General features: G+C 38.9%; 1 protein-coding gene across 2 annotated transcripts in view; it reads right to left on the minus strand.

Annotated features, from left to right (window-relative positions):
* Positions 1-805: 805 nt before the first annotated feature.
* Positions 806-13,941, minus strand: part of myo15b (myosin XVB) — a 30,546-nt gene continuing 17,410 nt past the window's right edge. The window contains exons 36-66 of one of the 2 annotated variants that reach the window (XM_057016924.1): positions 13,838-13,870; positions 13,681-13,743; positions 12,645-12,739; positions 12,320-12,550; positions 12,089-12,155; positions 11,582-11,695; positions 11,355-11,487; positions 10,192-10,276; positions 9,840-10,113; positions 9,637-9,743; positions 9,090-9,149; positions 8,932-9,007; positions 8,721-8,839; positions 8,144-8,259; positions 7,546-7,687; positions 6,768-6,879; positions 6,135-6,432; positions 6,000-6,048; positions 5,475-5,547; positions 5,307-5,383; positions 5,155-5,231; positions 4,065-4,195; positions 3,846-3,940; positions 3,680-3,757; positions 3,489-3,585; positions 2,887-3,035; positions 2,681-2,811; positions 2,354-2,487; positions 2,121-2,254; positions 1,642-1,782; positions 806-1,430 (exon numbers count right to left, since the gene is read on the minus strand). In XM_057016924.1, the coding sequence (XP_056872904.1) occupies positions 1,359-1,430; positions 1,642-1,782; positions 2,121-2,254; positions 2,354-2,487; positions 2,681-2,811; positions 2,887-3,035; positions 3,489-3,585; positions 3,680-3,757; positions 3,846-3,940; positions 4,065-4,195; positions 5,155-5,231; positions 5,307-5,383; positions 5,475-5,547; positions 6,000-6,048; positions 6,135-6,432; positions 6,768-6,879; positions 7,546-7,687; positions 8,144-8,259; positions 8,721-8,839; positions 8,932-9,007; positions 9,090-9,149; positions 9,637-9,743; positions 9,840-10,113; positions 10,192-10,276; positions 11,355-11,487; positions 11,582-11,695; positions 12,089-12,155; positions 12,320-12,550; positions 12,645-12,739; positions 13,681-13,743; positions 13,838-13,870 (3,563 nt within the window). In that variant the 3' untranslated portion in view covers positions 806-1,358. Of the gene's footprint in view, positions 1,431-1,641; positions 1,783-2,120; positions 2,255-2,353; positions 2,488-2,680; positions 2,812-2,886; positions 3,036-3,488; positions 3,586-3,679; positions 3,758-3,845; positions 3,941-4,064; positions 4,196-5,154; positions 5,232-5,306; positions 5,384-5,474; positions 5,548-5,999; positions 6,049-6,134; positions 6,433-6,767; positions 6,880-7,545; positions 7,688-8,143; positions 8,260-8,720; positions 8,840-8,931; positions 9,008-9,089; positions 9,150-9,636; positions 9,744-9,839; positions 10,114-10,185; positions 10,277-11,354; positions 11,488-11,581; positions 11,696-12,088; positions 12,156-12,319; positions 12,551-12,644; positions 12,740-13,680; positions 13,744-13,837; positions 13,871-13,941 lie in introns of both variants that reach the window. The other variant, XM_057016839.1, reaches the window with a different exon arrangement.

Here is a 13,941-nt window from a genome sequence, read left to right on the forward strand (position 1 = left end):
CACACGACAATTTCAAGTTCATTTCAACAGTGAATGCAAAAGCTCTATATTATATATAATTATATATCATTTGTAGCAACATTCTGTATAATTGCTGTGCTTCACCTGCAAATCAAACATAATTCAACATTTGCCAACTGTTTTAAGGTATACATGATATTTTGAAAAACACAGCATCTTGATTATACAGTTTTCCTTCTCTACCAATAAACTCAATTTATAAGCTGCGTTTTGGTTTGTTTGTTTGTTTGTTTGTCTGTTTGTTTGTTTGTTTTTAAGTGGATCTTCGTAGATTAAAATCTCATTGAATTTGCCCAGAAATTCTAAACAAAACAAACAACATCACCTGAATGCACTTGCTGGGTGACATTATGGTACATTATATTATAACTGTGCTGTATTTTCATATTTGGTAAGTTTCTCTGTTCAGAAGCTACAGTTTGCCGTATAGGCAATTGGAAAAGAGGAATTAAAAGTCTCAGACACTTTGACTCAGACTATTTCTAATAAGTCCAAAGAACAAACCAAAATTTGTTACTAATTTGTTTTTTATGAAAAGCACTGACAGGTAGAATGTACAAAATAGGTGCTGCAGTGTCTACACTTCAGCAAAAGTTTGACTACCGGTATATGTTTTTGTATGGTGCAAGTGCAAGTTAATGACTGGCAGACCTCATTTTACATCTACCTAAAATTAAGAGTAAGTTAAAGAATATATAAGAGCCAAAATAAGAGCCAAAGTAGGGAGTAAAACCAGTGGAATTAGGATTTCAGATGCCAACGAAAAATAATCACATGACACGTCTGTAGTGAGCTTATTTTAATTAGAAAATTCCACATGATAAAATAAATTATTTCAACTGACAGCAAATAACTTAAAAGGTGATATAATTTGAATGTTTGCACTCAGTGAATCATCAGCAAGGGTTTACTTTGACACCTGCCTCCACATAACATCCAAAATGTTCATACAGCTGATAGAAATTCTGCCTTGGTTCAGTTGTGTGACAGTTTAAAGAAAATGTCCTTCAAATAAACCACAACAACACATTTATGAGATCAGATTACATCGATAAATGCATTTTAATGCTCACAAATCTTTACCTTATATTACATGAAGTAATATTAATGTATTCAATTAAAGTAACATTTCAACTGTAGTAAATTTTAATTCAATTATTCCAGTGCCAACAAAAAAATTTAACTTGTCGCAACTGTGGCATCCACTTCTGCTCTGATACACGGCAACATGTCTCACACAAAACACTGAAGACGAAATCATTATATTCCTGTCAGTACTTCATTATCGTGATGAAATTCAGAAAACACAGAAAGGCACTATTGTTTTGTGTGTGCAGCTAGAGGCGATTAGAGCTTGAGGTTTTGACCTCGATCATAAGCAGAGCTAGGATGTGACACAACTCCTTGCCCTGAAAGAGACATTAACACAAAGTAGATAAGAATTCACATATATCAAATATTAGAAAGAAGACAATACATAAGGATTTAACAACAGCATTAATTATGTTGTTCATTAGTACCCATGTCATTCTATTTTTATTTTAGAAGTAAGTACTTATTTGGAATTTCAGATCTTAGAAGAGAACATTGAAGACTGTAAGAATTCCCAACTCTTTTTACCTGCTGGAGATTAATGGTGATTTTCTTGGGTCTGCTTGGATTTCCAAAATAAATATCCACAGCAGGTGCTTTGCCTTTTTTCTTTGCTGGGAAGGCACGCATTGACTGTATGTCTGCCAGAGGAATTACGAATGATGGCACCTGCAGATGAAAATAAAAATAAACATTGTCTAGTGGAAAATCTCATTGGAGGGAAATTTTAGAGGCCCAAATATGACTTAAGCTTAAATAAATAAATACAGGAATGTGTGTGTGTGTGTGTGTGCGTGTGTGTGCGTGTGTGTGTGTGTGTGTGTGTGTGTGTTTATCTTCATTTACTCTGATAACAATCATTTATAGAAATATTTTTTCAAAAGGGCCATTGTGACTTTAACTAATCTAGCCAAATTTGTAGAAATTAGGGTAATGTTTTCCACACTGTACGGCCAAAGTCTTCAAAAGTCTGAAAAGAATGTAAAACTGAAGTTTTCTGAGGGTACCTGTGTTGCAAGATTGAGAAACAGCACCCCCTCTTGGCTAATGCTGACCATACATGGAGACGGACAGCCTCTCTGGCTCACCTTCTGAGCCAAGAAAATGTTGGTACCAAAGAGAGGCAGGGTGGTCAGAAACTCTAAAAGTCAATAAGTGTTAGAAAGAAATGTCATTGCAACACCATCATCATCATCATCATCGTAATGATCGAGGATTTGATTAGGAAGATATCACCCACCAATGAATTTTATTTTGGCTTCCTGAGGAGTGAGGGAATGCATGGCAGCAATCTGACCCAAAGAGAAGGTGTAGACCTCTTCAATGTTACTGCTGACTTGTTGCTGCGGTGGGAGGTACTCTTTCAACTCCCCCCTTGAAAGAAAGGTAAGTTTTTTTAACTGAGTTGACATAAAGAAAAAAAGGATTTTTATTCTCATTTGTAAAAAAAAAACAACAAAAAAACAACAACTAGTAATAACATGTTAATTAAACTCAAATACTTTTTTTCTAAATGTTTCATATGTCTGTCTGTAATTGTCATTATGTGTGTGGGTGTGTGACTTACACTGAAGGCATGTGCATCCGACCCTGAGACAGATGCTGCAGAGCAGAGAGCTCTGCTGTCTGCTGGACTAATGAAGGACCTCCTGCAGCAGGACTAAGCATCAGCTGTCCACTCAAATAACCAGACAAAAGCTACACAAACACACATACAAGGTCAGATGGAGCATAATTTTACTGCTTTTTACAGCAGATACATTCCTGCATCACCTGCTGATAGTGGAAGTCCACATAAAGGTCACTGTTGAAAGTCAGTGGAGTGACCCACACCACTCTCCTCAGGGACAAGAGGACGGAGCCATCATCCGATAGAAAGTCCAGCAGGTACTCCTGAGCCTGGGGGGGGCGTACCATCCCGTCTGACAGGAAGAAAAATGGAGGAGGTATAGATTCCATGTTGTTTGAGCCACGCAGCGTGTGTAAGTGATTATGAGAGTTCAGTCTTGTTTGGTTTGTTTGTCTCTGATTTTCAAAAACTGTCTTAAAATATTAGAACTTATTTCTATATATTTTTGATATTTTTTACTGACAAATTAATCAGATTCTTTTAAATTATTAATATAATCCTGTTCGTGAATCTAAAATCATTTCACAGATGGAATTCTGATAAAAATTATTACATCTAATAATGGATTATAAGAAGTTTTAAAAGTTCACAAAATGGGTAAAGGCACATTTTTTTTCTCAGCAAATATTTTAGGGACTCTCTTTTCTACCCAGCTTCAGTTTACTCACATATCAATGATCGGAGAGTTTAGATATATATTTATACCAAATAGATATACATAGGCATATCACGCCGTATCTGTCACCTTGATTTCTGCAGGCCAGAAGGGAGAATTCTTTGGTCTCTTCAAGATTAGAGATACCCATTTTTTTACAGATCTGCGCTACCACATCTGCTGCCACCTACGGGGCCAAGATGATACAATCAGAGACATGCTGACAGTGAGCAGGACCTTTTATTGTGTTTTTTTAAGAAATTGGTATAAAATGTTCTTACGCTGAAAGTTTGAATCTGGACTGGGAAGTATACTCCTCCTGGCAGCTGGACATTAATCTCTCGAGATGTCTGGCCAGCCTGCACAGGCCAAACCATTAAACCATTAAACTTCATTCAACACAAGGTGAAAATTCTGCCGTTATTGGTTTGGTGCAAGTGAACTTGCCAGAATGGCCCCAATTTCTGCCTGTGAGGGGATGTTACGGCGACCGCCAAAAGCAAGAGAACGCTCCAAATTATCCAGACACATGTAAGCCAGCTCTGTGGACAAAAACATGACTTTGAACATCTGTTCAGTTTTTAACATCACAATGATTCGCTTATTGTTTTTGCGTGTTAATCAGGACTGATCTCTGGCACCGCTGTGTGTACGGTCATGTGGCACCTTTATAATTATTTTGGTTGTCCTGAGTGACGTCCTGCAGGTGCTGGGTGAAATAAGGCTGGGAGGCTGGAGAACAGGGGAAGAACCCGCTCACCAGGTTGAGCAGCTGCCAGCCGAGGGCACAGCTGGATCTGTTCCGGCAAAAAACAAAAATGGCACTGAAACTTGACAATGACTGTTGACTTCAGGCTAAACTTTAAATTCTGGCTTAATCATTCCACAGCAACAATAAAATGAACTGTCTGCATTTTTTGCTAATTTATGGATAATTAACCATTTTATGGATCCAGATTCTCGGTTTAATCATGCCCAAAAGTGAGTTTAATTGTAAACACATACAGCGGCTGTGTCCAAAACCACAGACTACAGTTCAATAACTAGGGAGTGAATCATTTTTAGGGCTGTAATCAGTGTTAACTGAGGAACCTCTGTACCGGTACTCTATTTAGTGCACTTAAAGTATCCCATAATGAATTGTAAAAAGGGATGTCCAATAAAAGTCTCCTAACTAAAGACTGTATCCCATCATTCATTGAGGTCGCAAATGTAAAACAAGACATGACATTTATTATTAAGACCACATTAGTACACTAACAAAAAAACAACCACTGAGTATATTGTAGGAAAGCAGGTTTTCAGTGAGTAGGGAGTAAAGAGTGTTTGAATTTAGACACAATGTTATTATTAATATATAAATTAACAAATGCATTTAAAATAAATAAACATTTCTTAAAATTGACTTTACATCATTTCATTTTCTTTTAGGGGATAAAGGTGCTGGAGTCTATCCCAGCTGCAAATGGGTGAAGGCAGGGCCCACCCATGAATAAGTCAACAGCTCATTGCAGAGCCCTATCTGAGCAATTGTGGGTTTGGTACCTTCCTCAAGGGTAAGTTGGCATTGCTCTAAAGGTGTTCTAGCACCTCTCCTCCTACTACCAGAACACCTTCCATGTTTTGTCTGCGCCAGGTCTTGAGCTGGGAACCTTCCACTTCTCAGCCCAGTCCTCAACATATGTGTATTTATCAAGGGGATTGAATCTACTGTGTGTTGAGAATATTCATGTCAATGTATGATGCAATAACTCACTGGTTTGGATTGTTGATTGTTTGCTTGATGACCTGGCAGAAGATTTCATCTCTCAGCATCTCCTTTTCCTTCCCTAACTGAATAGAAAACACACACATTAAACAGAAAAAAACATGTATGCATGTAGCGCATGCACAAACAAGGGCACACACCAGTAGGACATTCCTCAGGCAGTCCGAGTGGGAGGATTTCCTCGGCATTGGTATGTCACCCATGAACTGCATGATGTCTGGAAGGGGCAGATACATGGTCATTTGAGGTATGTATGTATGTGTATATACGTGGATTTGCTCACAGCTTATATCTGTAACGACACTCACTCATGAAGCACTGGACAGATAAATCAGTGATTTCAGGATCATTGTTCATAATCAGGGAATCATTTATCGGGGCCTGGAAAAATAAAATAGTAAAAAATCATCATAAAAAGTGGATAAAAGCAAATAAGCACACCGCAGTGGTCAGTTTATGATCTTATTTCTGTTTACCCACCACATTTGTCCCACAATGACCCACATTGATCTTCTTTGTCCTACCCTGATCATTTATCTTTTCTTCTGCCACTTTAACCAGTCCATTTCTCCTCTGTGTCCCACCATCACCATGAATTCTATCTTCTCCCACTTTAACCAGTCCGTGTATCTCTCACAACTTAACCAGTTCATCCATCCTCTCTGTCACACAATCACTATTTATCATTCCTTCATCCACGTTAACCTGACCTTCTTCTTTGTCCCACTATAACACGTCCATGTATCCTCTCTGTCCAACTACGACCAGTGTATTTGTCTTGTTTAAAGGCAGAATTATTTTGTAGGAATATTACATTATTGCATTGCTCTCACCGGTGTGTGTTGAATCATCTCTGACACTGGAAGACCTGTAGATGCCGCTCTAATAAATAAATAAAATAAAGGTCTAAGCAAATGGAACTAAACATTTTGTCTAACCAAAAGTGGTCCTAAATTATTTTGTGATACCTAAAGTACTTCAAGGCAAATTCAGCCATTGCAATGGGGACGTCCAGATCATATAGGGAACCATTGAGGGAACTTTGGAGGATGCCGGGCCCCAAAGCCTCCTGACCGACATCATCACTGCTCGTCACGTTCCTGGAGGAACCTGAAGATGGACCCTTCCCTGTACTTGATCTCATACTTTTCCTTCTCTCATCTCTTCGAATAAGGTGCAGGCTGTGGTAGTCTGGGGCTGCAGACGGCTGGGTGACATCCTCTGGGAAGAGACCAGAGCGCCCCCCAATGGTGCCAAACAGCCAACCTGGTGGAGGAAAATAGTTGCAGAGATCATTAAAGAGACTGAGAGCAAGAGCTCGAAGAGGCATGAAAAGGCAGAAAAATGTATAGATTTTAGTTGAAGATGGGAAATAAAACAATAGTATTTATTTTTATTCATAAGTAACACAAACAAGAGATAAGAATTTCATTTCAAAATATAGAAAATAAGTGAAAGTTCTGATTTTACAAAGCCGAACATGACTTTTCATGACATCTTTTTCATATTGTAGTTTTTGGTCTTGCAGGTAGTGCCTGAACTAACTGCCTGCAACAGGATGTACTCAGTTATTTAGTTGGGTTTCTTTATAATGACCTCACCTACTTGGAGTCCTTCCATTGGTTGGAGTTTAATGACGTCTCCCTTACTGAAGCTGAGCAGACTTTTGTCATCAGTTGCAAAACTTTTCAATGCGACCACGTGACCCGAATCCTGCACGAGGAGAACAAAGTTTGGAAATTTGATATAGAAAGTGATTTATATAGAAACATATAAAATGTGTATTGCAGTAATCTAGTAATCTGATATATAAACTAGAACTAAATACCTCCACCATGCAGGCCATTTTCCCACATATTATGACTCACACCCATAGTATAGTATAGCATAGCATAGCATAGCATAGCATAGCATAGCATAGCATAGCATAGCATAGCATAGCATAAAATAAAACACATTACAATGACCTTAGCCTTTACAATGTCACATAACATGGTAGGTTTAATTACAGTCAAATTCCCTTAGCTTTGGAAGGTCAAAGATTAAAAATTTAACCAGCACTTCCTTGGCCCATTGTCAACACGTCCTATTAATTTCATTAAAATTATTTTAATATGTCTTGCCAACAGCAGATGGACGGACAGATGCCGGAGGTCAGAATCCATTAAAATGCAAACAGGAGTTAAATAACAGTCATTTGACTCTGCCATCTAGCTGTCAGGAGTTTAAACACCACCCCAAATAAACCCATCACAAAGTCTGCGAACTGCACAATTACCAACTAAAAATCACAAAGGTGTTTTTTGTTTGTTTTAACTAATTTAATATTGTGTGTTACCCTAATAGCTTTTAACTAAAAATGAATACTTAAATGAATACCCTGATGAGTTCCTGGAGGAAGAGCTGCACCAGATCAGCAATCTGAGGAGCTTTGGATGTCAGTAGCACCAAATTCTCACCCTTCACCTCGAGCTGAACTCTGTCGGCACCCTGGAGGTCAACGGACAGCAATTCTGCAAAACTGCATCCACACAGATTGGATTCAGTGCCACACAGACCAGTAGCTCGAACTGAACACACGATTAGTTTTATAAAGTCTGTCTAATATGAATAGTAGATAAGTAAACCTGAGTTTTATAAGGCATGGGATACCAACTTTTCAACATTGTTAGTCATTCCAGTAAATCGCTCACAACAAAGCTTGTAGGGTGCTTGACAATATTGGGTGAAACCAACATGAAACTGTTTTGCTGTATACAAAACCATTCTATGTAATGAATGGCAAAACCATCTCTTTCTACATTATATAATTGCATGTAAAAAAATGTGTGTGTTAAATTATAATGCAGAAGCTTTGGCTGGAATATGTGATGTAGCTTAAACCAATTAATGTTGTTTGGGATTTATTTTTGGAGTATTTTGTGCAGTTTTTTAAATAGCTGAAACAGATACACATTACTGTAGTGACTTGCTTAACCTGTAGCTTCTGAGGACATGCAGGTGTTTGGGGTTGATGCCTGAAGCATTGACCACTTTCAGGAATCGAATGCCTCGATGAGACACACCCAAAAGCTGAGTGTCATCACTGTCCGTCTATAACACATGACACATACAGAAAGCAGCTTGTCAATTTTAATAACGAGGCTCTGTTAGGCTACAAAAGACAACATAAATGTATCAATGTCAGGGATAAATGATGTAGCTCAATAATTTTATGGCTAACACTGCACCAATGACATTTTTTTCATTTATACAAATAATTGAAGATCCTGCCTGAAAATATACTACTTTTTCATAGTGTATTTGTTGCCATTGGTTATATCGTGAGAGAGGTTAGAGTTCTTACACAACATATATTCAACCACAAAATTCACAAACAAAACTAGATAATTCCTTCAATACTTGTAAATAGATTTTATTTATTTTTATTTTATTTATTTATTGAAGAGCCCCATATGGTGTATCCAAGTTATTTTGTTTTCACAAATAAAGTAATTTTATATATTAGTTTGTATCACTGACATATGCAATTTGCTGTTGTTTTTAGTCTTCACCTTGACTGGGAACAAGCGGGTGAAATAGTTTTCCCAGTTGTCACGAGCTGCAATGACAATCCTCTTCTTCATGCTGTCATTCTGGATTGTGCTGATAGTTGTTCCCACGTTGAAATGTGCTGGGGAATTAAAAGTAAAATGTTCATTCTGTGATTTAGGCTTCCTTCTTTCTTACCTTTCACCCACAAATGATGTCTGTCAAACACCTCACCCAGCAAGTCCTTCATCTTCCTTCTCTCCTCCTTGTTTATCCTCACACAGCTCTCAGAGTAGGTGTCCCTCATGATCTGAGGAAGCACAGGTCATCAAAGTGCAGAGAGGGTCATGACACCTGTGCACAAGGGTCATGACACCTGTGCACAAACTCACCTGTTCACACAGTAGATTGAGTATATAGGGCCGATCGAACATCTCTCTGGGGTAAAACACCTGTAACCAGACATGAAACGTGGGGTTAATGTTGGCTATGATTTGTTATTTGGATTGTGTTAGAAGTGCAAAAAGTAAAGGGTACAAAAATATAACAGTAGTAATACTGAAATTACAATATAGTTGTAGGATGCTGAAATGATGTCGTTAAGTTAAAGTAGTAGTAAAACAGTGCATAAGGGGTTAAAAGAACAGAAAAAGAAATCAGGAAAGCTCATCTCACTCAAAAAACAATTGAACCTATTTCAATTGGAATTTTATCCCCAATTAAGCACTCTGGGATAATATTTATAACAAGTTCTTTGTCATTCAGACATGGATTTAATATTTTGAATTAAAAGAGAATTACATCATTGAGTTAGAATTTCTAAGCTATGACAATTACTTAATTATGTATGATCTCAACTGGAAAGGAACATATAGGAAAGTTATGGATGATGATGATAAATCCCAATGCAAATGTTGGATAAATCTATGTGACACATACCTCTTTTCGCAAGAACAGTTTTCCAGGTATGTTGGTATAACAGAAGTAGACGCTGGAAGAGAATTGGTGAAGCTGGGAGCGAATGTTTTCCTCATCGGGCATCGCATCTAGTCAACACGTGAAGGTGAAGGTGAGTGAATGCTAGTTTTTAGAAACTTAGTAATTCACATATAAGATGTTTGGAGACTATAACCAACACCCACTGAGTGAGGGGGCAACAATGGGAGGTGGGTCAGGTATATCCTGAAGGACAGGTGCTTCATGCAACGGAGGGGGAGGGGGGGATTCTGGAGGAGATGGTGGAAGGGACTGAGGAGGCTGAGGGGACTGAAGGTTCTTTCGGCGGAACAGGTCAAGCAGGTAGCCCTGTTTCTTCTGCATGTCGCTGGAAATGACACGGGGACCACTGGCAGAAGGAGCGGAGTCTGGGGACTTCAGAGGCGGTGCAGGAGGAGGAGGAGGAGGTATGAACTCTTTCTGCAAGAACATAGAGAGAGGAACAGAGATTATGCACATGCTAGACCTGCCAAGGAGAGACAGTGGTCTGACCTTCACTGGGGTGGGAGGTTTGACATCTTTGAGCTTGGCCAGAGCATCCTTCTTGGGATCATTGTTGTTCAACACAAACCGGCCAGGAGATCTGTGGGATAGAATCGCATCACAAATAACAACGGTGTCATTAAGAGGAAAAAAGGATGTTGTTGATTCATCAATTATCCAAGAGCCCTCCAAGAACCTCTTGGAATCTCATTACCTGGACTGGCTGTCTTCAGTTGGAGAAACAAACCAAGCTTAACATTAGGTTTCTGTAAAGCTACTTTAATTTCATTCCAATATATTTTTGTTTTGTTTGTTGGCATTTTTACAGAAACTCAGTGATTATCCTTTCGTCATTTCACAGGTAACTAATTTTCTTTCTTTACTCAGCTTAAAACAGGTCAAATTGGTCATAAAAAGAAAATGTATCTTTTTATTTGAATGTTCCACTACGTATTTAGCATTATAAAGATTGATGCACCAAGCACTGTACACCCTGGACTGGATGCCAGTCAATTGCAGGGCCAACACATACAGACAAACAACCATTCTCTCTCACACACTCACGGGCAATTTTTAGAGTTTCCAATTAGCCTAATCCCCAATCATGCATGTCTTTGGACTGTGGGAGGAAGCTGGAGTACCCGGAGAGAACCCACGCAGGCACAGGAAGAACATGCAAACTCCACACAGAAAGTCCCCAGCCTCAACCCCAACCGGGGATCGAACCCAGGGCCTCCTTGCTGTGCGGCAACAGTGCTAACCACCACACTACCGTGCCGCCCCAAAATTAGCTATTTGAACCAAAATTTTATAAAGTGTTCTTCCACACAGAAAAAAATCTAACATTATTTGTGTATTTCAATCATTCTCTTCTATATTAAACCTGATATCTGTATCTTTTCAAACAGATCTCATTGATATTATGGAACTGGTAGCACATGAGGGCATTTATTCATTCAAAAGCATCACGCAAACATGCACCTGTTGTGTCACACCAATGCACAACGTACACTTTGGTATCCTAATGATAAAAAGCAAGGGTGCTTTATCACATGTTTAATCTTTGACCAAAACTTTAGTTATAAAAAGTTATCAAAGTGAAGTTTAACTTTAGTAAGATTAAATAAATAATTGTTTTAAAAGTGGTGGTTTCAATCAGGACAATTACACATACAGACCTGACTGGTTGAAAGGGTTTAGGTTCTGGTTTTGGTCTACTGTTAAATTGCTTGATAATCTCTCTGATGTTGGAGGTGGGCTCGGGCTTTGGCTTGGTGGGGGGTGGAGTGGGTATCAAGTCAAGTTTCTTTGCTGAAAGAGATGAGAACCACTCATAGAACTTAATGATGTCTTTTAATTCAGATAGAAAATTAAGTCATGTCTTGATCTTTTAAAGTGATCTCACCTTCAGGCTTGGGTTTTGTAGGTGGGGGTGATGGAGAGTGCTTGTGTTGTCTGGATGGACTGGGAGAAGCTGGTTTAGGCTTTTGGGTTTGGAATTTATTTTTTGTGGATTTACCTGCAAATATATATATCTTGTATATTCATACTTTGGATGTAGAACAAATGAACATTTTTTCATATGAAATGCAATAAATGGACAAGGATTTAAAGGATTTGACAAGGGTCAAATGTTGGACTAATACAATATTAATCAGGTGACAAAACATTCATGCCAGATGTATGCACTGTAGTTTAGAAGACTACCCCAAACATTGTATTTTAATACTATTTTATATTAGACACAGATATATTAGCTGTGAGATTGTTTAGCACAATATATTTGGGCATTAGGACACAGCCACCAGACCAGAAAAATTAGAGGTGACATATACAAAAGATAATTGGCAGTAAAAATGTTTAAGTTTCTTAAATGCATGAACCATAGTACAAATGGTCACTTGGCACCCACCAATCTTCTGGAAATATGCCTTCTTATCTCTGAAGGTGTGAGGCTCTTCTTGATGGTCTTCTTCTGTCTGTGAGCCCATAACATGTCAATGCAAATAAGAAGGAAAGAGTGAAACAATAAATAAATAAATAAATAAATATACCCTACAAATAATTATGAGGAAAGATCTCTTTAAAACAGATGTTTATCTTTTTTTAAAGAAACAGATTAGCCCAGCATACAGACTAGTACCTCTGAGTCAGATTTTCTGTAGGTGGATGGTTTTTTATGCGTTTTATGTCTGTCTGACTTGGGTGAAGGAGCTCGAGGTGATGGAGAGCGAGAGCGCCCCCTAGATCGCCGCTCAGACCGACGTCTTTGGTACTTCTCCTCCTCCTCTGTCTTCTTTTTCCCCTCCTTTTTCTGTTGCTCCTGTGTCTGTTGCTGGGACAGATTCATCGCCTGCATGGTCATCTGTTGAGCCTGAGGGACCAGAACAGAACATTGATGAAGGATGAGATAAACTCCAATAGATCTTGTTACCTGAAAATAAGCTCAACGATGAAGGGGTCCTCACCATGAGGAGGGCTTGCTGGTTGATGAGGGCCTGCTGTGTTGCTGCCATCTGCTGTATGGGGTCTGGAGGGACAGGAATCTGAGGCACCATCATGGCTGTGCAGGAATAAATAGGATTCCCCATCAGCATTAGTGATTATGTTCACATAATCTTTATTGATCTCATATCATCCCAATAGATGGCTCCTTACTGGCCCCTCAGTTTCAGATCTACCCAACAATTAACAATTATATATGACAAATTAGTCAAATTTATAAAGTACTAGACCTCCTCCTTTATCCTCTCATGTGTCCGAGAGTGTGTTTCTGCTTTTTCCTCTTAAAATGTCGGAGGATTCCATGTAAAAACTAAAACATGGATTAGCTCCACCTGAGGCAGGTGGAGGTATTGGTGGATGGCAACTGAAGCCCTGCCCAGATCACTTCGATGCAGATTCAATTTTCCCACTCTATCAACAACACAATATGTGTGTGCTTGTAACCTGAATGTGAATAAAATAGTACCTTCCAGTCCTAAACCACCTGTTACAAGTGCTACTACCAACCGCCAGTGCAGAGATATGGATAGAGTAAAGAAGGATATCTTGTTCATATTTTGGGGGATACTTCCATTTGTGTTGAAGCTTAAATTGATATAAATGGAATACAAATACAAAATATTATTTTTAGGTAAAATATAGAATCTTTTCATCCCCTTATCATGTAGGAGGGTGCTGGAGCCTAACTGCATATGGGTGAAAACAGGGCACACCATTGAATAAGTAAGCAGCTCATGAGTCTGCTTGCAGGGCCCTGTGGGCATTTGGCGGTTGGGCACCTTGCACAATGGCATCTTGGCAGTGCTCTGGGTGGGTCCGGGCACCTAACCTGCTACCAGAACACCTCCCAAGGTTTATCCATGCCTGGACTTGAACTGAGAACCCTCCACTTCTCATCCCAGTCCCCTATACACCAAAGTACCACTGCCCCAACTCAATGTATATCACTAAACATTAAATGAAGCATAGAGGATGCAGAATTGGGGGTTCCTTTATTACCTGGCATTGCTGGCATCATAGGAGCAGTGCCAAAGCCGGCCATCGTGGAGCCAAATGGTGCTGCTGTACAGAGCAGGGAATTAAGCAGTTATTATCAACACGATCTCTTCATCATTAAAGGTCGATCCTTGATGATGTAACAACTAATGTCACTTACCCATGGGATAAGTTGGCATTGTCATAGGTATACCTAAAGACCAGAATGATCAGACGTTTCCATAAAACAAATAATATAAAATGCATTTTGCTGTAGAAGTTTTT

The sequence above is a fragment of the Takifugu flavidus genome, chromosome 1 (assembly GCF_003711565.1).
Source record: "Takifugu flavidus isolate HTHZ2018 chromosome 1, ASM371156v2, whole genome shotgun sequence".
In the NCBI taxonomy this organism is placed as follows: domain Eukaryota; kingdom Metazoa; phylum Chordata; class Actinopteri; order Tetraodontiformes; family Tetraodontidae; genus Takifugu; species Takifugu flavidus.